At 44.9% G+C, this 24096-nt stretch overlaps 1 protein-coding gene across 3 annotated transcripts in view; it reads left to right on the top strand.

Moving 5' to 3' along the window:
* The window catches only part of ENTREP2 (endosomal transmembrane epsin interactor 2), a 353123-nt gene that overhangs the window by 282883 nt on the left and 46144 nt on the right, over positions 1-24096 (top strand). For 2 of the 3 annotated variants that reach the window (XM_016185083.2, XM_060179289.1), the window contains exon 4: positions 10688-10822. The exons of the other annotated variant lie outside the window; for it this stretch is intronic. In XM_016185083.2, the coding sequence (XP_016040569.2) occupies positions 10688-10822 (135 nt within the window). The remainder of the gene's footprint in view (positions 1-10687; positions 10823-24096) is intronic. 3 annotated transcript variants of the gene reach the window in all.

The following is a 24096-nucleotide window of genomic DNA, read 5'->3' as shown; positions in this document are numbered from 1 at the left end:
CCATATCAATAGATGTAGAGAACACCTTTGACAAAATCAACATTCCTTTATGATCAAAACGCTACAAAAAAATGGGAATAGATGGAAAATTCCTCAAGATAGTGGAGTCCATTATATATAGCAAACCTACAGCCAACATCATACTCAGTGGTGAAAAATTGGAAGCATTTCCCCTCAGATCAGGTACTAGACAGGGCTGCCCACTATCACCATTACTATTCAACATAATATTGGAAGTTCTTTCCATAACAGTCAGGTAGGAGCAAGTAATTAATGGCATACAGATTGGAAGAGAAGAAGTCAAACTCTCCCTATTTACAGACAACTTGATAGTGTACATAAGAAAACCTAAAGAATCCAGCAAGAAGCTTTTGGGAATCATCAGGCAATACAGAAAGGTATCAAGCTACAAAATTAACATTCAAAAGTCAGTGGTATTCCTCTATGCAAACACTAAGTTAGAAGAAGATGAAAACCAGAAATCAATTCCTTTTACTATAGCAACAAAAACAATAAAATATCTAGGAATTAACCTAACCAAAAGTGGAAGATTTGTATACTGAAAATTATGAGTCACTGCTCAAGGAAATAGAAAAAGACACAAAGAAGTAGAAAGATATTCCATGTTCATGGGTTGGAAGAATTAACATCATTAAAATGAATGTACTACCCAGAGCCATATACAGGTTTAGTGCTATCCCAACCACATTTTTAGGAGAATAGAACAAATGCTACAAATGTTTATCTGGAACCACAAAAGACCTAGAATTGCCAAAACAATATTGAGAAGAAAGAACAGAACTGGAGGTATCACACTCCCAGATCTCAAGTTATTATTATAGGGCCATTGTCATCAAAACTGCTTGGTACTGGAACATGAATAGACACACTGACCAGTGGAATAGAATTGAGAGCCTATAAGTAAGCCCCCACACCTATGGACATCTAATCTTTGGCAACGGTGCCCAGACTATTAAATGGGAAAAGATGCGTCTCTTCAGCAAAAGGTGCTGGGAAAAAATGGGTTGAAACATGCAGAAGAATGAAACTGAACCACTACATTTCACTGAATAAAAAAGTAAATTCCAAGTGGATCAAGACTTGGATGTTAGAAAAGAAACTATCAGATACTTAGAGAAAAATATTGGCAGAACTCTTTTCCACATAAATTTTAAAGATATTGTCAATGAAATGATCCAGTTACGAAGACTAAGGCAAGTATAAACCTATGGGACTACATCAAATCAAAAAACTTCTGCACAACAAAAGAAACCAATACCCAAACCAAGAGACCCCTCACAAAATGGGAGAAGATCTTTACATGCCATACTTAAGACAAGACTTTAATAACCAAAATATATAAAGAGCTTGCTAAACTCAACAACAAGAAAACAACCCCATCCAAAAATGGGGAGTGGACATGGACAGAATATTCACCACAGATGAGATCCAAAAGGCCAAGAAACACATGAAAAAATGCTCCAAGTCTTTGATTGTCAGAGAAATACAAATAAAGACAACAATGAGTCACCACTTCACTTCTGTGAGAATGTCATACATCAGAAAAGGTAGCAGCAACAAATGCTGGAGAGACTGTGGGGCTAAAGGAACCCTCCTGCACTGCTGGTGGAAATGTAACTTGGTCCAACCCAGAGCAAGTCTGGAGAACTCTCAGAAGGCTAGAAATGGACCTACCCTATGACCCCTATGACCCTGCAATTCCTCTCCTGGGGATATATCCTAAGGAGCCCGACACACCCATCCAAAAAGATTTGTGTATACCTGTGTTCTTAGCAGCATAATTTGTAATAGGCAGAACCTGGAAGCAACCCAGGTGTCCAACAACAGATGAGTGGCTGATATATATACAATGGAATACTACTCAACTTTTAAAAATGGTGACTTTACCATTTTCAGCCCATCTTGGATGGAGCTTGAAGAAATAATGTTAAGTGAAATAAGTCAGAAACAGAAAGATGACTATGGGATGATCTCAACTCTCAGGCAGGAGTTGAAAAACAAGATCAGAAGAGAAAACACAGTAGAACCTGAACTGGAGTTGATGTCTTGCACCAAAGTAAAAGACTCTGGGGTGGATGGGGGGGGGAGAGTACAGGTCCAAAAAGGATGACAGAGGACCTAGCGGGGATTGTATTGTTATGTGGAATCCTTAGAAATGTTATGCATGTACAAACTGTTGTATTTACTGTTGAATGTAAAAAGATAATGAAATAATCAAAATGGAAAAAAATGTTTGCTAAATGATAAATGTTTTGGGTCAGTTTTCTTTTTCAGATTCTGACACACACACACACACACACACACACACACACACAGTTTTTTTTTAATATTTATTTTCCCCCCAAAAGTAGAGAAATGCTATAAATAGATAAATTAATTAAATAAATTTAATTAGTCCAAAATATCCTTGAAGCTTTGAAATCCCACTGATTAGTCAAAATGACCTTTTACCAATTATTTAGGACCAGCAAAGTGCTGGCTTACCTGGTGAGCTTTGCTATGTGCAAGACCAAGTTTTGTTCCTGGCCCCCACTGTGCTAGAGGAAGCTCCAATGCTTGGGTCCTTGGGATACTTGTGATGGTCTCCTGAGCTCCCTTCTGCCCTGTGTGGCCTCCTCCTGACCTCTAGCATCTTGGCCTCCAGCCTCCCTTTTGGGGTGTAATGTCAGGTGCCCTATCTATGTCAGTAAGACCATCAGAGGGTATCTCTGTGTTTTGGGGGTATGAGTCCTTTATTCTGCCCCCCCCCCCCGACAGCTGATAGATCATAAACAAGACACTGGTCTGGCTCTAAGTTCTCTGGAGGGATTTGACAAGAAACGGCTGCTGTGGCATCATGCTCAAAGCTTTGACTTATCCATCTGGCACCTGGACACAGGGGCCCTCCCTAAAATCAATCTGCCGGCCTCCTTGCTCAAAGCCTCTGTGGTCAAACAACAGATCATACAGTTTCAGAATTTTCCCTTGAATTAATCACCAACTCAGGGAAATGGCTTATGGGAGAGATTTATTTGGATGTCACTGTCCTTGGGTTACTGAAGAGCTGTTAAGATAGCCTTTAATAAATCTACTTCCTAGATCTGCCCAGTCTCTCCTTCTTCCCCAGGGGCAGCAGTCTTGCCATTTACATGTCTTCCTTCAGTTCTTCATAACCAGTAAAGAGACACGAGCCTGTGAGATAATTTTGGGGGCCCTGGAGGACACACATCAGGTAGAACACCTGCTGTTGTATGCTTTACATTGGGTTCTAGTTCTCCCCTGCCAAGAGAATTGGATCAGTCCTGTTAATTTCTAACTCTGCAACTCTGCAACTCTCCAACTCTGGAACTCTGGAACTCTGGCGGGGTTCCTTGAGGCGGGGCCAAGCAGGCCCTCGAAATTAACAGGACTGATCCAATTCTCTTGGCGGGGGAGAACTAGAACCCAATGTAAAGCATACAACAACCTGCCTTCCTATACCTCAGGTCCAGGCTTGATTCCTGGCCCCACATGGAAGCACTAAGAAAAGCACCATGAGTGGTGGAGCAGCACTTTGATGGCTCTCTTTCTCTTTCTCCTTTTCTGTATAGTTCTAAAATATATAGAATAAGTGGCATGGGAGGTATCATCGTGTGTAGAACTCCAAACTTGCATGCACAAGGTCCCAAGTTTGATCCCCAGCATCGTATGTGCCAGAATGATGTTCTGTTTCATCCTCTCCCCGTGTTAATAAATAAATAGATCTGTAAAAAATATTTATATAGAATAGGGGACCAGGCAGTGATGCACCTGGAAGGGCACATATATTACCATGCTCAGGGACCCAGGTTCAAGCCCCCGCTCCCACCTACAAGAGAGAAGTTTCATCAGTCTCTCTTTTAAAAAATATTTGTGGGAGTCGGGCTGTAGCGCAGCGGGTTAAGCGCAGGTGGCGCAAAGCACAAGGACCGGCATAAGGATCCCGGTTCGAACCCCGGCTCCCCACCTGCAGGGGAGTTGCTTCACAGGTGGTGAAGCAGGTCTGCAGGTGTCTATCTTTCTCTCCTCCTCTCTGTCTTCCTCTCCTCTCTCCATTTCTCTCTGTCCTATCCAACAACGACAACAACAATAATAACCACAACAATAAAACAACAAGGGCAACAAAAGGGAATAAATAAATAAAATAAATATTTAAAAAAATATTTGTATTACTTTTTATTGCTTATAGAGATAGAGAAATCATGAAGTAAGAGGGATAGAGAGAGAGAGAGAGAGAGAGAGAGAGAGAGAGAGAGGCATCTGCAATGTTTTCTTCACCACTAGTGAAGCTTTACTCTTGCAGGAACTGGGGGCTTGAACTTGGGTCCTTAAACACTGTAATGTATTCAGTCAACTGAGTGCACCACCACCTGGCCCCCTCTCTTCCTCTCTATCTCCCCCTCCCATTTCAATTCCTCTTTAATTTATCAAATAAAGTAAATAAAAAAGAATAGAAATAAGTAAGTTGTGGTTGTCCTGGAGGTAGCGCAGTGGACAAGGTTTTGGACTGTCAAGCATGAGGTCCCAAGTTTAATCCCCAGAAGCACATGTACCAGAGTGATGTCTGGTTCTTTCTCTCTCTCCTATCATTTCTCATGAATAAATAAATAAAATCTTTTTTTTAAAAAAAAAAAAAAGCAAAGAAGTAAGTTGCCACCAGGAGCAGTTAATTCATCATGCAAAGCAGTAACCCATAGTGGTAATAAAAGAGAGACCGAGACCCTTCCAGGATATCTTTTAAAATAATATACCCATTCAAAATAGCATTAGATTCAATTAGCTGATATTTTGATTAGGAAAAAAAATATTGAGAGAAGCGATAGACATCTTGTTTTGAAGATGATACTATTTAAAAAATGTCTTAAAGCAATGCTAGTTTTCAACAAAAAATAACTTTGGTGCTTTTTTTTCTTCTTCTTTGTCTATGGCCTGAAGTGGTTTTAAAACATAGGAATTATCTTTTCAATAAAAGCCAGAAAAAAAGTCAGCTTGAAATACCACTTTAGACTTTCCAATCTCTTTCATGGCTATTGGCCGTTAGGCTCACTGCATCTTTTGGACCCAGTAGAATAATTTGTGTTTTGTTAGGAAATTATCCATGTCCTCTGGCTTTTCAAATGTGTGGCTGCAGAGCTGTGCACAGTCTCATCAGCTTGACTCTAACTGGAATCCTTATTCCTCTGTTGCTACAAGTGTTGCTTGCTTAGCAAACCTCCTCTTGTAGAAAAATGGCTCCCGCTGGGGTTTTGTCTGTTCCATTGGACTGTTTCAAAAGTTATCTTGAGGCTTCATTCAGCCTATTATCTATGTTTCTGTTTTATCCTTTTCTCTCTTTATGTGTGCTAGGTTTCTTTCTTCCAGCGTATGCTCTTTTCCTAATTTGAGTGGTGCATTTCCTTGGTCTCAAACAAATCCACCTGCTTTTAACCTTTTCCATTGAGGAGTGTAAGGCATACATCTACAAGTGCTGAGGACATAAGTATCGGTCAATAATTTATTTTGAGGCAAATATCCAGGTAACTGTCACCAGAGTCTAGAAATAAAACCCCCCCTAGCACCGGTGGCACCCCTAAACACTGCCTTTCTACTGAAGGTGCTCACTTCCCTGCCTCTTATCATATTTTTGGTTTTTAAGATCTATTTATTTCTTTATTCATTTATGGGAGACAGAGAAAACCAGACCATCACTTTGTCACATATGATCCTGGAGACTGAACTTAAGACTGCAGGCTTGAGAGTTCAAGGCTTTATCCACTCACTGTGCCACCTCTTGGTCCACTCAAATTTGTGTCATTTCATTTCTCTACAGTTGTACCCACTACATGTCGCCTCTCTGCACATGCAAATTCAGTTTTGCCCATTTATTGAACTTTCTTCTTTATTGAAAATTTTTTTATTTCTATGAAGGTTATTGCTGGGGCTCAGTGCCTGCACAGTGAATCCACTACTCCTGGTGGCCATTTTATCCATTTTTGTTTATTTTTTGATAGGACACAGAGAAATTGAGAAGGGAGAGGGAGATAGAGAGACACCTGCAGGCCTGCTTTACTGCTCTTGAAGCTTCTCCTCTGCAGCAGGCCACCACCAGACCCTGAGTTTTATTTCAATACAGACATTTTCAGGCCAGCAAAATAGCTCACTTGGATAGTGCATTATTTTGCCCACATGTGGGATCCAGGTTTGAGCAGGACTGGTTCTCTTCAGTGCTGTGGTTTCTTTCCTTTTTCTCCCAACTTCACTGTTTATCGCTGAAAATGTGAGCCCAGGAGTGGTAAAGACCCAGAAATTACACACACACAATTTTTTTTTTAAGAAAAGAAACATTCATATTGCTTTTGTGACTTTTTTTTTTTTTTGCCTCTTGGGTTATTGCTGGGGCTCTGTGCCTGCATTATAAATCTCCTGTGACCATTTTTTTTTTGATAGGACAGAGAGAAATTCAGAGGGGAAGAGAGAGAGGGAGAGAGGAAGATAGATACCTACAGACCTGCTTCACCGCTTATGAAGTGACCCCCTGCAGGTAGGGATCTGGGAGCTTGAACCAGGATCCTTGTGCAGGTCCTTGTGCTTTGTACTATGTGTGCTTAAGCTGGTGTGCCACTGCCCAGGCCCTTGTGTCTGCATTATTGCAGTCAATGTTGGTTGCACAACTTAGTCACGTTGTTTGTGGATGTTTATTTTATTCCTTTTGTTGTTTTTGTCACTGCGATGTTCACATATTAAACATATAAATATAAGATACAAATACATAACAAGCTCCAATACATAAAATTCCATATACATACTAAATATAAAATTTTTTCAAAATTAAAAGGATGTGAACCTTATAACCCTTAGGCATCCCCCATCCATCATCCCATATGGTCAGCACCCCAAGTCCCTCCCCTAGATGACCCACTGTGCCATTCCAGGTACAGTGTAGAACTACAGGTTTGGTGAGTGACAGACAGTCCTTGATATTCCAAAGTCCCTGCTGGTTGTAGCTGAGGTCTGACTTGCTGTCAGTCACATGTGGACTTGCACACACAGGAAGGGCCCAGATGACCTCCCTTGCTTGGAGGAGCACTGATGGGGGGGATTGATCCATTTAACAGCCTCTGGTACCTCAGGCAGGCAAACTCCTTTCTTTTTATTTTTAATTTAATTTAATTAGTGATTTTTCTTTTTTAAATTTCATTTTATTAGTTATTTTATATTAATTTACAAAATTATATGCTAACAGGGATATAATTCCACACCATTCCCGATCTGTGCCCGATCCCCTCCATTGAAAATTACATTAATTTTCCCAAGATCACAGATATGGGTTGGTTATTATTGCTATAATTATCTATATAGTTATAGATATATTTACATATATATGCCCATTTTTTTTCTATGGTCCTGCCTTCTCTTCCTTTCTTTTACTATTATTTTTTTTTCCTCCACAGTTATCACTGGGGCTTGGTGTCAGTACTGAATCAACTGCTTCTGATGGCCATTTTTTTCTATTTTACTTGATAGGACAGAGAGAAATCCTGCAGGTGGGGAGTTGCGAGGTCACAATCCATGGTCACAGCAGGGAACATTCTAAGCTACACTCATTTCAGGACCAGTTTTCCTCGAGTGGCAGAGCAGGGTGACCCAGCTTACCTTCAGAGAGTGGGACAGTGATGGTACGGTCCTGAAGAAGCCCACAAGAGGGCTTATAATGACATTCCTGATGGAAGTGACCAGTGATGGTGGAGAGAGGGATCTATTAGAGATCTAGGCCCATCATATCTCTGTGGGAATCCAAGGATTCCCAAGTGATGGGGTGGCTTGGCGGTGACCAAAAGGGCCATCATTAAAGTGTGCAAATCTCTTACCCTTTTCCAGCTCTTGTAGTCCCTTCTTTACCTGACAAGCTTAGGCTTTCTCCCACTGGTTAGAGCTTTGAGTATTGTTGTACCCCTTTCTGAAGATACACTTTTTTTTCCCACTTGTCTGTCAGGCTCAGAGAGAGCTGTCGTGACCTCCGAGGTGGCACAGTAGATAAAGCACTGGATTCACAAGCATAAGGTTCTAGGTTGATTCCTGGCATCACATATGCCAGAGATGCTCTGGTTCTCACTGTCTCTCTCATTAATAAGTTAACAACACTTGTTTTTTCCCACTCACCCTGGTTGGTTGGAATGTTGGAAAATGGAAGCTACGGTGTTCCCTGTACGGAGCTCATCACCCCAGAGAAGGGCACAGAAGCCATAGATGATCCATGTCTCTTCTGTCTCACAGCCTCCTCCAGGCGTAGTGGGTCAAGGCAGGGTCCCGCTCTTTCACATCAGGCCCTACAGCCAGTTGTCATTGTTGGGGATTCACTGCTCCAGGCTGACTTTTTCGGATAGACTGAAACAGAAGGAGAAAGAGAGAGAGGGAGAGACACCACAGTACAGAAGCTCCCTCCAGAGCGGTGGGGGTCAGGCTTGACCCTGGCAAAGCAGGTGCACTGTGTAGGTGAGCTATCTTACCAACCCTGGACTACACATTCAATCTGTGATCATCTCTTTTTTTTAACTTTACTTTTTAGGGAATCCATATTTGTGGGCAAAAACTCTCTCTCTCTCTCTCTCTCTTCTCTCTCTCTCTCTCTCTCTCTCTCTCTCTCTCTCTCTCTCTCTCTCTCTCTCTGTGTGTGTGTGTGTGTGTGTGTACATATGCCCACTAAGGATGAACTCAATTAGTAACAGAGGAGCAAGCAAAGAGATGGGAATGCCTGTGCTCCTGGTGGAATGCAGACATTACTTCCCCTTTCTGGAGCCTGGTCTAGAAGGTTCCACTACAGGCTGCAGGTGGGAATCAGGCACACTCCTCGGGTCTCCTCCTTAAGCTCAGCTTTTAAAAATATGCCCAGATTGCACTATCTCTTTCCATGGTCTTTTAGTTTCCCCCCTCTGCTTTTATTTATTCAGCATTTAGTAAATGCTGGCTCCTATGGTGGCAGACGTGACAGTCCTCAGAAACACGTCCACACAAGATTTGCTCAGCAGAGAAGTCAACAGCTCCATAAGAGGGAAAACCAGACAAGGCTGCAGGATGCAACCAGAGATGGGTTTTGATTGGGGAATAGGAGTTTTCTAGCTTCAGGACGAAAGATGCCACAGGGCCACGTCTAACAGAATATGAATACTTTTCCATGCATTTACTTTGATTTCACGGCAACGCATCTGTTCTGTGCAATGTAAGCTTCAGTTTCTTTTTTTTTTTTAATTTTTTATTTAAGAAAGGATTAGTGAACAAAAGCATAAGGTAGGAGGGGTACAACTCCACACAATTCCCACCACCCGATCCCCATAACCCACTCCCTCCCATGGTAGCTTTCCCATTCTCTATCCCTCTGGGAGCATGGACCCAGGGTCGTTGAGGGTTGCAGAAGGTAGAAGGTCTGGCTTCTGTAGTTGCTTCCCCGCTGAACATGGGCGTTGACTGGTCGGTCCATACCCCCAGTCTGCCTCTCTCTTTCCCTAGTAGGGTGTGTCTCTGGGGAAGCTGAGCTCCAGGACACATTGGTGGGGTCTTCAATCCAGGGAAGCCTAGCCAGCATCCTGGTGGCATCTGGAACCCGAGTAATGAAGCTGAAGGGTTGTCATTCCACACGTGAAGTCTCTGGATACAGTCTGAGGTGAAGCATGTTGAGATGGCAGTCGTTGCTTTGGTTAGGTTGTGATTGGCGGATGCAATATTATTTGGTTTGGATTGGGAGATGTATACGGGAAAGTGGGCCCTATCCAAGGGTTCCAGGACTGGGGGAAGTAGGGGCTCTATAGTGAAGATGTGAGGTTCCTGCTGTCTTAGGGTTCAAAAAGACAATCAATAGTTAATATTATCATCACATTATTTGTTAATTGGGTTAACTTTGAAAAGTCCCTTTGTTATGGTTTGCTGTACAGTACCCAGTATCTTGTATATAGCTGTGCTATTGGAAGCTTCTAATCTACTTGGTCTAGGCTTTTGAGAGAGTCCGTATATCAAATACATAGCCTATATATTAAAAAGATTCAGTTTGTGTTTTGAGAAACTTTGAGACATACAATTGATTTCCCCCTCTCATATTAATTAACTACTGATTTATATGTCTACATTTTGCTAGGAGTGTACATAAACACCATTCCCACCACCAAAGGACTGTGACCCATCCCTCCCACCCACTCCCACCCCCCACTGGCCCAGGAAGCTACATGTCTACCCCTCACCACTGGGTTTTTACTTTGGTGCCCTACTTACAATTTGATCAGGTCCTGCTTTTAGTTTCCCTTTCAGATCTTCTAAGTCAGCTTCTGTTGATGAGTGGGATCATCCCATACTCATCTTTATCTTTCTGACTTAGTTCACTTAACATAATTCCTTCTAGCTCTGTCCAAGATGGGTCAGAGAAGGTGGGTTCATTGTTCTTGATAGCTGCATAGTATTCCATTGTGTATATATACCACAGTAAGCTTCAGTTTCTATGACTGTATTATCTTTTAAAATTGCTTTCAAGGCAGAATGTCAGTTCATTCCTCTTGGCGTTTCTGTGTAACGCTCTCTGCCCGCAGCCACTACATTTGCTTCTGGACTCAGTAACAGCCATGTGGGCAGCTCAGGGCCAGCCGCGTCCAAGTGTCCCTTCCATGTGTGTTGTTAATGGTGAGTTCTGTCTGTGTCTCCCGTCTAGATTAAGTTTGACAGCGTCGAGGTCTGCGTGTGCTGTGAGATGCAGCACCAGTCGTCAGGCTGCAGCAATCTGGGAGAGACGCTGAAGCTGAACCCGCTGCAGGAGGACTGCAATGCTGTGCGGCTGACCTTGAAGGTGACCTTGAGGGGCTCATACACTCCCTCCCCCCACCCCATTTCCCCCTTCCAGACACTCCAGGGAGACCCTTCACCCCTCGCTTCCTCCTGGTCCTGAGCCCACTTGGGTAGGTCACATGCAAGAGGGGACATCTCTTTAGAGAACTTTGGGAGGGAGACTTTTGCTGGTCTACTCTCAGGGAACAGATGGGTATTTATTTTGTCTTTTTAAAAGACATGGGTGGGGGCGCTAGGGAAAACAGCATAATGGTTCTGGTATAAGACCTTCGTGCTTGAGGCTCTGAGGTCCCAGGTTCAAGCCCCAGCACCACCATAAGCCAGAGCTGAACAGTGCTCTCAGGTCTCTCTGTAGCTCTTTTTCACTAAAATAAATAAGTTAATTTCTTATAAAAATCATCTTGGAGGGGAATAATATTGCTATCTCCTATGGTAAACTATTCTTGTAGAAAGTCTCTGATTTTGTCTAATGGTGATAAAGAAAAATGTCTTTTTCTCGCTTTTATGGTTTTATTGTTGTTGTTGTCTGTTTGCCCCCTGAGACCCAATTTTAGCTCTTAAAAATGCAAATATGGGAGGCCCAGAGATAGCTTACCCAGTAAAGCACACGCTTCACCATACACGAGGACCCAGCTTCAAGCCCCTGGTCACCACCTGGGAGCATCCATGCAGGGGAAGCTTCAGGAGTGGTGGAGCAATTCTGTGGTGTCTCTCCTTTCTGTCTCTTTCCTCTACGTCTCTTACCCCCTATCTGAATGTAAATAAATAATGAGTCTGCTAGGAGAGGATAGTTCATACAGGTGCAGAAAGAACAAAAAAAGAAAAAAGAAAAAAGGAGAGCAAAAACTGCATAGCCCAGTGAACCCAATCCTTATCTTCATTTACCTGAATGGAAGTGCTTTGGCACCTGTCTTGAAAGACATGGCTGTGATCAAAGTGCTTAACTTGTGTTTAGAGAAGACAGAGAGCTCAGAGGTACATGTGTAAGGACATAGAATATGGGGAAGCTGGAGACTCCCCAGGAGGCCCCGTTTCAAATGGGGTTAGCCCTCCACTGCACCATGACAAGAAGGGCCACCTGGTCTGGGTGAGCTGCCTACTAGCTTTGGCATGTGGAAGCAGCTGGCACAAAAGCTAGGAGGTACAAAGTTAGGCAACAGAGACCAGGGTGGGGGCTACCTGGATTCTCAAGACCAAGGTCAGCAAACCCCAGAGTGAGATCCAGATGGTAGTGCTTACAGCTCAGCCCTTTCTGTCTGACTGTGCCCTGGGGTTGCTCAGCACCACTGCCTGTGTCCAGCCGTGGTGTTTCACTGCCCTGCTGGGCTGGCAGTGTCCCCTCAGAGACACCGTTCTGACAGCTCCTGCATCACCTCAAGTCCAGTGCCTTTTCTTCCCAGGACAAGAGGCCCTGGGGCTTACATAGCACAGGTTCTGCCTGCAGACAGAGCTGGTGCCTCCAAGTGACCTTGTGTTCTGGTGGCTTCTCCAAAGTGTCAATTATGTTGCCTCTTACTCCTACCTCCATGGGTGTTTGGCCTGCTTCCCCAGAACCTTGGGGTTCCTGATACCTGGAGCCAGTGTGGCCAGACCAGATCCAGCCAGCCCAGATTCCGTTTTCAGTAGCCTCAAGCACCTGAAGATGTGACTGTTGCTGGGACTGTGATGGTTTTGGAAGAGTGAATGGTGTCAACCTCTGGCAAGGCGGTCCCATCCCCACTCAGAACCGCTATACTAGACGCCTGAGAAGAAGACTGTGGGCAGCTTTGTGAAGGACATGAAGACCCTGAGTTCAGGTCAAGGCTGGGAGGCCTTGAATAACTCATCCCCGTGAGTGTTCATATTTCCCAGGACAATGATAAGAGTCCAAAGCAGAGGAAAGGTCACAGAGAATTAAATAGTTAAAACAAATAAAATTGGGGCTGGGTGGTGGTGAACATGGTAAAATATACATATCTTCATACACAAGGACCCAAGTTCAAGCCCCTGGTCCCCACCTGCAGGGAGAGTGCCTCACATGTTGGAGCAGTGCTGCGTGTATCTCTCTGTTCCTCTCTTATCCTCTATTCAAAGAAAAAAAAGAATGGTGAAGAGTCATGTAGACACTGAGTCCCAGCAGTAACCCTGGGAGCCAAAAAAAAAGTTTATGTGGAGCTGAAGGTTATCGTAGCTGGTGGCTCAGGCTTCAGCAAAGACAGGATTTGCTTTGAGGTGGGAACTGCTGGTATAGAAGGACCTTGCCAGCCTGCCTTCCCGCCTACACCCTACTGACAGCCTAAAATTTCAGCAGTACCTTTGGGAGAACAGAAATGGAGGGGGGGGGTTCATCTGAGCAAAAGAAGACTGAAGATGATTGGAGTGAATCTGTTTCCTGCTCTCCTCCAGCTTGTTTGTCTTCCAAAATTGGCTTGGCTGCCCTAGTTCCTTTGCCTTCCCACACAACTTGTGGAACTAGCTGATTCATTTCTACAGAACTGCTGGAATTGGGATTGAGATTGCATTGAATCTGCCTGTCAGTCAGAAGAGAATGGACACATTCATTTACTTATGTTTTGAGCAGTCATCAGTGTTTCTGTCTTATCAGTGCTTAGACATGGATCTGAACACGTTTTTTAGATAGAACAGAGGAAGAGAGAAAGAGAGAGACCACAGCACCAAAGTTCTCTTCATTGCATTGGAGCCTGGGTTCAAATTGGAGTCAAGTACATGGTAAAAACAAACAAACAAACAAACAAAAAAACAACACTATCCAAGTGAGCTGTTTTGCTGACCTGATCTTAACACATTTTTCATCATATTTATGTTATTCCCTTTATTTTATTGGGGGGATTTAAGGGCTTACGGTATATCTTTCCCCTTTTTGTTGTCCTTGTTGCTATTATTGTTATTGCTGGATAGGACAGAGAGAAATCAAGAGAGAAGGGGAAGACAGAGAGGGGGAGAGAAAGACAGACACCTGCAGACCTGCTTCACCACTTGTGAAGCGACACCCCCTGTAAGTGGGGAGCCAGGGACTTGAATCGGGATCCTTACACCGAACTGTGGGCTTTGCACCATGTGCACTTAACCTACTGCACTACCGCCCAGCCCCCATTATATTCTTTTACACATAGTCACAGCCTCTCATCTCCCCTTGATTGGCATCTAGGAGACACACCAGGACCCCATGGCCTCTTCATCCTGTCCCTTCCCCTCCTTCTCCAGAGTCCTTTGCTTTCGTGCAATATCCCACAGCCAGTCCAGGTTTCACCTTATGTACTCCATAACTGTCCTTTACTCTTAAGTTCTCTCCCATTCATTGCTCCTTTATAGAAATTTGATTCTTGTGGCTGATCTGTGTCTTGTGATCTTACTGAACTCATTTGTCAGGACTAGCAACTTCTTCAGAGAGTGTGTGTGGACAGCTGTGCAATGTACAAAGGTGCATTTACACCCCCCTTTCCACTCTGGATTCTCTCTCTTTCTCTTCTCTTCTCTTCTCTTCTCTTCTCTTCTCTTCTCTTTTCCCTCTCTCTCTCTCTCTCTCTCTCTCTCTCTCTCTCTTTCCCTTATCACACCAACTGACTCTTCAGTTTGATAGAAGAGGAGAAGCTGACCATGCCCTGTTCTTGATTTTAAGGATTAAATAGAATATTAATTCTAAGATTTTTGTGGATTCCCATATAGAGGGGATGTGAATTTCTTCCATTTCATTTTCTGAGAGTTTTCAAATCCCAAGTGAATGTTGGATTTGTCAGAGCCTTTTGCTGCCCCTACTTAGCTGTATATATACAGCTTCTCCCATTTGCCAGTCTGGCGGGCTACATTGATTGGCAGTGGGGGTGGTGAGCCAGCCTTGCATTCCCAAGATCACTCACACTGGACGCTCTCCCAGGAGACCGTCCAGTCTCCTGATGGCCCATCATCACCAGCATCATTTTTGTGACCCTCACCCTGGCATTTCCACTGGACTATTCCTTATCACTGGGTCACCTCTGTGATCTGGCAGGCGGGTCCTATTCCCTGCATGAGCTATTGCCTGGTAGCACCTTCCACAAGTGAGCAGGTACCCCTGTTTCTCTGGAGGCATCTGTCTTTCCTGGGGGGTCTGGGTTTTCAACCTGCCATCTCAGCATTCTAACAGGTCAACTTGGGTTGTGAGTTGTCTCTATCCATTGTCTTTTTGTTATAGTGACAGTAGTGCTTTTATTTATTTATTTTTTTTGCCACTATGGTTATCTCTGGGGCTTAGTGCCTGCAGGGCTCCACCATTCCTGGTGGATTCTCTATTACTTTCTTTTTATTTTTTAAATATAATTTTTATTTATAAAAAGGAAACACTGACAAAAACCATAGGATTAGAGGGGTACAACTCCACACAATTCCCACCACCACAACTCCCCATCTTTTTCCTCTTCCTCCTTTCTTTCTTTCTTTCTTTCTTTCTTTCTTTCTTTCTTTCTTTCTTTCTTTCTGATAAAGGGTGAAAAACAAAGAGAGAGAGAGAGAGAGACAGAAGGAAAGATACCTGCAGCACTTCTTCACAACTCATGATATAGTGCCAGGTGGTGGTGCACCTGGTTGAGCACACGTGTCACAACTCATGATATTTGCCCACTGCAGGTGGGGATCAAGGGCTCGAACCTGGGTCCTCACACATGGTGTGACATGTGTGCTCAGCCAGGTCAGCCTCTGTGAGGCCTGGAAGTACTCCTCTGTAGCTTTCTGTATCCTAAGCAGAATTTGGAATCATTACTTGTAATGTCTAATAATATTTCCCCAGGGTTTAGAATTCTTGAGGCTCACAGATCTCCTCCACCCCCTTTCCTTTAAAGTCTATAGATGACATGCCACATTCTCTCTTGGAATTCCTGTAGAGTATTCCATTTAACATGTGCACTCAACCAGGTGTGCCACCACCTGGCCCCTCACATACTCCTATTTAAAAAAGCTCTTAGTCTAAGGTTTTATCCATGTTTGATATGTTGTGGATTTTTTTTAATATAAAGTATTTCATTAATAGCAAATTAGGGTCTACCCCACCCTGTAGAGTGCACACTTTGCTAGTTCTATGACCTGGGTTCGAGCCCCCAGGCACCACAGAGGAATATCTACAAGGGAGAAGCCTCACAAGTGGTAACACAGTGCTGTGGTGTCTCTCTTCTAACTCTTTCTCTCTGTCTGGCACCTTTGGGAGCCCCTCTGTTTAGCTAGAAAGTGTTCTTGACCTTAGCAAAGGAACAAGCAAAGGGAAATGCTGCTTTGATTGGCCTCTCTTGGTCACCAGTTAAGAATCTGACTTGAGCCTCTCGCTATCTGATTAGCAGTACTCAAGGTCAAAATTTCCATCTCTGGTAAAGAGTTATCAATGCTGTTTCTCATGAACACTTTTGTCCCAGGGGACTCCTGTGTAATTGGCTAAGAACTCAAAGCACCTTTGATTTCAGTTGTACTTGATTGAGCTGACACTGACTTCATGAGATTAGGGGAACCACTTACTTATCTTGCTGCCTTCCTCTGTCACTTCCCCTGCCCTTACACATTCCCAGCAGTCCGAGCAGGTACATGCCACATCCTGACTCAGGACAAATCTATTTGGAAATCAGAATATGTGGAGGACACTGACCCCTCCTCTCTCAGAGAAATTCTCAGTGCTTTGGGGACCCTGAAGCCCCCTCTTTTCTGCCCTTCCTAACCACCATCCCTGTCAGATTCTCTGGCTCTTAACAGTGACCCCCCCCCCAAAGCAGTAAAACTCTCTCCAGAGAGGACTTCCAAAGCACAGTGTCTCTGCCTGCAAAGTCTGCTCTACCCTGCCAGGTGGAGGGCAGGGCAAAGGACAAAGGGCAAAGGGGATGAAGGACCTCACAAGGTCTTTTTGCTATGTAAGTCCCAGGATTGCAGGGGTAGAGCTTCTGTTGCCCTGGGGTGGAGCTGTGGTAGTGTGGGTGGGAAGACAGTAGCCCAGGAGGAGTTAAGGGGGGTGATTTCAGGGCCCCTAAACAAAGTCCCGGTGGTTGGCTGGGCTCTGCAGTGCACTTCATCGTGCAGGACACAAGTCTCTGCTTTTCCATGATGGTACCTGTTCATGGGCATCCCATACTGTTTCTGCCCTCCCAAAGCACTGGGCAGAGAGGTCGACAGACTCTCCTCTCCTGGGAAAAGCATGTCTAAGCTTTTGTAAGAGACAAGCTAGAATAAGAAGCCTGGAAGTGGCACAGTGGGTAACGCATTGGACTCTCAAGTATAAGGTTCCAAGTTCAAGTCACTGCAGCACATGTGCCAGAATGATGTGTCCTCTCTCTCTCCTCTCCCCCCCCTTTCAATATCAAATAACCAAAAGCTAGATAATTTGGGTAGTTTAATAGTTGTATTTGCCAAGTCACAGCCAGCCCAAGATTGTGGCAAATTTTCTGATCAGCATTAACAGAGGATTGGAAAGGTTACCAAATCCAGCATGGTTGCTAACTGGTGAAATATGCTTTCTCATAGGCTGGTAGTCTTCTCTCTGTGCCAGCTTTAATTCTCTCCTGTCCCTCACAGTGTCATTATTTCTTCTTCTTCTAGCGTTTGCCCTTCTTCCGTAGCCAGTCAACAGCGTCAGGTTGAGCCTGATGTAAAGTTTCGAGACCTCCTTGGAATCTGGAGAGGTGGCAGTCGTTGACTATGTGGGTCATAGTCTGTAGCCGCAGGGGCAGTTCGGGTCGTCTCTGGCTCCCCAGCGATGGAACATAGCGGCGCACCGGCCATGGCCTGTTCGATAGCGATTGAGGAGGGCCCACTCATAACGTGCTAGGTCAAAGCCGGGTTGATGCTTGCAGGGGTCTGTGATGAGGTGTTTGTTCTTGACCTCAGCTGAATGCCAACTCTGTTTCCAAGAGTCTGGAACAGAGAAGTTCAGTGTAGGCATAGGGGACCAGATTGGGTGACAAGACGTCAAGCGTTGGACAGGGTGGGCGAAGATATCCGCGTATATTGGCAGGTCCGGTCGAGCGTAGACGTGGGAAATGAACTTAGATGATGCCGCATCCCGACGAATATCTGGCGGGGCGATGTTGCTAAGAACTGGCAGTCATGGAACCGGGGTGGAACGGATGGTTCCAGAAATTATCCTCATGGAGGAATATAATTTGGAATCGACCAAGTGGACATGGGGGCTACGGAACCATACTGGGGCACAGTATTCTGCAGTGGAATAGCATAATGCCAGAGATGATGATCGTAGTGTGGAAGCGCTCGCGCCCCATGAGGAGCTGGCCAGTCTTGCAATGATGTTATTCCTCACGCCCACCTTTGCTGCAGTTTTTATGAGATGTTCGTGAAATGACAGAGTACGATCGAGAGTAACGCCAAGATAGACTGGCTGGGCTTCATGCCGGATTCTCGTATAGCCAAGCTGCACATTAAGCTCACGTGAGGCCGAGGCATGGTGTAGATGGAAAACAGATGATACCGTTTTTGCAGTGCTAGGGATTAGTCACCATTTTTTACAGTAATCAGATATCAGAGACATGTCTTTCGTGAGTGTTTCCTCGAGAATGTCGAACTTGGATGCCTGAGTTGCACAGCAGATGTCATCGGTGTAGATGAACTTCCTTGAAGAAGTTTCTGGGAGGTCATTGATGCAAATATTAAATAGCATAGGAGCCAGAACAGAGCCCTGGGAGAGGCCACTTGAGACAAGTCTCCATCTGCTAGACTTGTCACCCAGATGCACCCGGAATCTTCTGTTTTGGAGAAGAAACGATATAGTGTTGGCCACCCATGGAGGCAGGCATCTTGAGATCTTGACTAGGAGACCACGGTGCCAGACCGTGTCATAGGCTGCTGTGAGATCAACAAAGACAGCAGCCGTCTTTAAATTCTTCTGGAATCCATTCTCAATGTAAGTTGAGAGGGCCAGGGCTTGTTTGCAGGTAGATCTTCCTGGGTGGAAACCAGCTTGGGCGGGTGATAGGAATTTCTCTGTAAGATGAGAAATACATGACAGAAGCAGCCTCCCAAGGAGTTTGTAACACATGGAGAGGAGAGAAATTGGTCTGTAGCTGGCGGCCAGTGTTGGGTCTTTCTTTGGTTTCAAAACCGCTATAATCTTCGCACGATGCCAAACTTTGGGCATAGACTCAGATTCCAAGATGTGGGACAGGAATGAAGCGAGCCACTTCTTTGCCGCGGGACCCAGGTTAAGAATGAGTTCTGGGGTGATGTTATCATAGCCAGCAGCTGTTCCCAGTTTAACCCTCTTCAAAGCATCTTCCAGTTCAGACAGTGTAAAGGGAGAGAGTTTTGGAGATGGACAAGATAACCGGAAGTGGGATGACCACTCATGGGAAATTTCTCTTTTCCAGACTGGGTCGATCTTAGCACGTCCAACTTGAGTTAGGTGACTGGCCACTGAGTTTGGAGATACAGGAGGATGGGAGACGGGAGGGGGTTGGCTACCGGGGCACCCAGTCTGTGAAGAAGCTTCCAGGCCTTCCTACTTGAGTGGCTGAAGTTCAGACTTTCCGTGAGTTGTTGCCAGCGGGCTTGGCGTGCTACATCCAGGGAGGCAATGAGATGGTCAGCCCGACACATCATACTGCTTTAGTAGTTGCTCGCATTCAGCATCAAGACAAGGCGTATAGTTAGCACGTCTCCCACGAGGAATGGCTTGGGAAGCTCCTTTGAAGATGGCTTGGCGGAAGCGCCTGTAGGAATCTTCAGAGGGGATAGAGTTATTTGGAATTGCAGGAATAGATTTGTTGGTAAGATCACTGAACAGACACCAGTTTGCTTTCCGAAAGTTCCATCTTAGTTTCTCCGAGCACAGAATCAGTGGGAGCTGGAGACGAATGTGGATGATAGCTGGGCGGTGATGACTGTGTGGGAAGATCTTGAGAACTTGTCTCATAGCGGGAAAGGTTTGGCCGTTGACTGTGCTAATCCAGCACAGGTCGGGTGACGAGTCTTTATTCCATCTAGTACTGTGAAAAGAGCCTGGCTGTTTGGGATCATATAATAGGGAGAGGTCATTCGCTGAAGCCCAGTCGGCTAAGATAGAGCCGTCAGCACGAGTGGAGGAATATCCCCAGTCTTGGTGATGACTATTAAAGTCTCCAACGTAAATGGGTGATTCGGGCGAGGCAGGACCTCATTATCCCATGAGGCACTGGGAGGCTTATATACGTTGACGAGCTGAATAGTTCCAATAGTAATGGAGTCGTAGAAGGTCAAAGAGGCCGTGTGGTAAACGTCCACAAGACACGATTTGGCGTAGATGGCTCTGCCGTGTTTAGGATGGAGATTATAGCATATTAAATCAAATCCACTGATGGTGAATTGAGCAGCTTCATCGACTGCTATATGTGTTTCTTGTAGGCAGATAACATCTGCCTGATGCTGTATTACCAATTGACCAATAAGAACGCATTTGGCAAAGGACAGCCCCTCAACATTAAGTTGGAGGACTCGAAGAGCAGGACCAAAAGCTTGAAAGCTGTCAGGAGCTTCTTGTTGCTGGCTTTGAAAGTCACTGGGATCCATGTGGATTCAGTCAGCTAGGAAGGATCGTCAGTTTCCCCAATGAATGGGTACTCACGAGATGCACCACGGGAAGGTCGATCCAATGCATCCCAGTGTCATTATGATCTTCACTCACATAACAATCTTGGTTTTAAACAGAATAAAGATCTCTTTCTTCTCTTTCTTGTTTCAGGCATATGGTTTCATTTATTGAGTCAGAATAAACCAGATTACCTGTGAAACCTTATCTATGGACACAGAGATAAAAGTCTCTACAGAAATCAATTCGTGTTCGAGCTTTTGTGCTTCCTGATCTCAAAGACACTTTATCTCTGTCTCTAAGAAAGTAAAATAAATAAATAAATAAAAGGGACAATTTCCTGAAAAGTCCAGAGGGCTGAAAAATAAGTTCATTGCTTCATCTTGACAAGGGTTTTTGTGGTTTGTGTTTGTGGAACTAGGCTTCATGTATGTGTGATTTCACTGCCCCCAGGCCCATCTTTTCATTCAAAGACTGAAAGAGAGACAGAGAGAGGAAGGAAGGAAGGAAGGAAGGAAGGAAGGAAGGAAGGAAGGAAGGAAGGAAGGTGGGAGACATGAGGAGTAGGGGCTATTGCACCTAGTTGAATGCACACAATTACCATGAGCAAAGACCTGGGTTGAAGCTCCCCACCTGCAGAGAAGATACTTCATGAGCAGTGAGGCAGGTTCTCAGATGTCTCTGTCATGGTCCCTCTCCATCTCCCCCGCCCCTCTCAATTTCTCTCTGTTCTATCAAAGGAAAAAAAAAAAAGCCCCCTGCTCTCGATGGATTTGTGATGCAGACACCCAGATCCATCAGTCGTCCTGGAGGCAGAAAAAAAAAAAAAAGTAAAAAGAAAGGCAAGGAAAAGGAAGGCAAGGGCAGGGGAGAAGAGGGGAGGGGAGGGGAGGGGAGGGCTGGGCAGGGAAAGAGAGGGGAGGGGGAGGGAGAGGAGGCGGCAAGGGAGGAGGACACCACAACTTGAGGCTTAACCTGGTGTTGCAGCATTCCATGTGGTGCCGGGGTTCCAGCCTGGACCACATTTGTGCCAAGGCCGGGCTCTTACCTGATGAGCTATCTCCCCAGGCCCTTGAGTAAATCCTTAACAATGCTAAAAAGAGGGGCCAGGTGGTGGCGCACCTGGATGACGCACATGTTACAATGCTCAAGGACCCAGGTTTGAGCCACTGGTCTCCACCTGCAGAGGGAAAGCTTTGCAAGTGGTGAAACAGGGCTGCAGGTGTCTCTCTGTCTCTCTCCCGCTCTATCTCCCCCTTCTCTCTCGATTTCTGGCTATCTCTATCCAATAAATAATAAAGATAATAAATTTTCTTTTAAACAGCACACATATTAACAATGCTAAAAAGGTAAACACGGGGACTGGGTGATGGTGCACCTGGTAGTGTGTGAAAGGACCCAAGTTCATGAATGGTGAAGCAGTGTCTGTCTCTGTCTCTTTCCTTCTCAATATCTCCCTTCCCACTCTATTTCTGTCGCTATTCAATTAATTCATTACAAATACAGAGATTTGGGGGCCAGGTGGTAGCGCAGCGGGTTAAGTGCACGTGGTGTGAAGTGCAAGGACTGGAATAAGGATCCCAGTTCAAGACCCTGGCTCCCCACCTGCAGGGTGATTGCTTCACAAGCAGTGAAGTAGTTCTGCAGGTGTCTATTTTTCTCTCTGTGTGTCTGTCTTCTCTTCCCCTCCTCTCTTGATTTCTCTCTGTTTTATCCAGTAACAACAACAAGGGCAACAGAATGGGAAAAATGGCCTCCATGAGCCGTGGAGCCGCACCAATAACCCTGGAGGCAAAAAATTTAAAAGAGAGAGAGAAAAAAAAGTAGTTCTGTAGGGGCTGGAAGATAGCTCACCCGGTAGAGCATGTGGCTTCCCATGCATATAGAATCCCTGGTTCAAAGCCCTGTGTTGCACGAGAGCATCATGGACAACACCTGGGCGAGCAGGCGATAAAATAGAGCTGTGGTGTCTCTCTTCTCTCTTTCCTTTCTTTATCTTCTCTTTTTCTCCTCTTTCTTTTCTCTCCCTCTCTTCCTCTCCCATCCCCTCCTCTTCCCTCCTATCCCAGGGAGCCCAGGAGCTACATTGGGTGTAGTGGGGTGAATGGGATGAGAGGAACTAGGGAAGATGCCTGGATTAGTTTTTTGGCACCCCTCCCCCTTCTCTCATGGAATAGTGGGCTGTTGGGAAAGTCACAATGTATCTTCTCTATGATTTTCTATGCAAAATTGTGTCATGACTTTTCCAATAGCCCAATAAAGCACATCTTTGAAAGACAGAGGGGCCAGTAGGTGGCTCCCCAATAAAGTGCACATGTTACCATGTGTGAGGACCTGAGTGCCAGCCCCAGGCCAGCCACATGGGAGCACCTGCAACGAAGAAGCTTCTATGGTACATCCAAGAGGTACTCTGGTTCAAACCTAGGGCCTCCCTCGCGGTAAAGTGCATGCCTTTAGAATGAGCCAATTCCTTGCCTTTCTTTTTTCCTTTCTTTGATATATTTTTCCTTGTAAATCATTGAAATGAAAATAAGGGAAATACCTTGAGCAGTTTCCTTTTTTCAAATTTTATTTATTCCCTTTTGTTGCCCTTGTTGTTTTATTGTTGTAGTTATTGTCGTTGTTGGATAGGACAGAGAGAAATGGAGAGAGGAGGAGAGAAAGACAGACACCTGCAGACCTGCTTCACCGCCTGTGAAGCGACTCCCCTGCAGGTGGGGAGCCGGGGTTTGAACCGGGATCCTTACGCCAGTCCTTGTGCTTTGCGCCATGTGCGCTTAACCTGCTGCGCTACAGCCCGACTCCCCCTTGAGCAGTTTCCTTGACCTTCTGGTGACTTCCTGCTCTTAGCACTCACTGAGCTCTGTCTCCTTCAAGGCTCCATCCACATCATGTGATATGTAAACTCCTTTTCCCTGAAGGGGTGTCTCTCTGGGATCTCATCCCCCTAGGACATGGAATTCTGGGAAAACGGGGTGCATTGTTCTTCCTCCTGATTGGTTGGGGTGATTCCTGGGATTTCCTGTATGTGGGTGTCCCCTGTGCAGATGATATACTTGGTTTTCCATCATGTCAGCTTCACTCTCTTCGTCTCCCTCATTCAGAGGGCCATTGTGCCCTTTCTCCCTGACACCTCAGGTCCTCAGCAAGTAGGCTCCCACCTGGAACCTCCTACCTTGTATCTTCCCTTTCTGTCATTGTTTCTTAAGTTCCACCTACAAATGAGATCATCCAGTATTTGTCCTTCTCCTTTTGACTTATCTCACTTAACATGTTTCCTTCAAGATCCATCCAAAATGAGGCAAAAGAGAAGAGTTCATCCTTTTTAACAGCCAAGTAGTATTCCATTGTGTACATCTACCACAACTTGCTCAGTCACTCAACTGTCATTGGGCATCTGAATTACTTTTAATTTAGGCAATGACAAACTTTGCTGCTATGCAATATAGGTATGCATACATATCTTTCAGTGGGTGTATTTTCTTTCTTTGGATAAATCTCCAGGCCATAGAGTAGGTCCATTTCTAGTGTCCTGACAAATCTCCAGACTGTTTTCCACAAAGGTTGGATCAATATACACTTCCATCAGCAGTGCGGAGCAGTTCCTCTTTCCTCACGTCCTCATCAGCACTTGTTGTTTCTGTCCTGTGTCAAGTATGACATTCTCACGGTATGAGGTGGTGTCTCATTGTTGTCTTCCTTTACATTTCTCTGATTATCAATGACTGGGAGCATTTTTTATTTGCCTGTTG

This window comes from Erinaceus europaeus, chromosome 20 (assembly GCF_950295315.1).
Source record: "Erinaceus europaeus chromosome 20, mEriEur2.1, whole genome shotgun sequence".
Classification (NCBI taxonomy): Eukaryota; Metazoa; Chordata; class Mammalia; order Eulipotyphla; family Erinaceidae; genus Erinaceus; species Erinaceus europaeus.
Note: the sequence above shows the minus strand (reverse complement) of the source record. Positions and strands in the feature narration are given on the sequence as shown.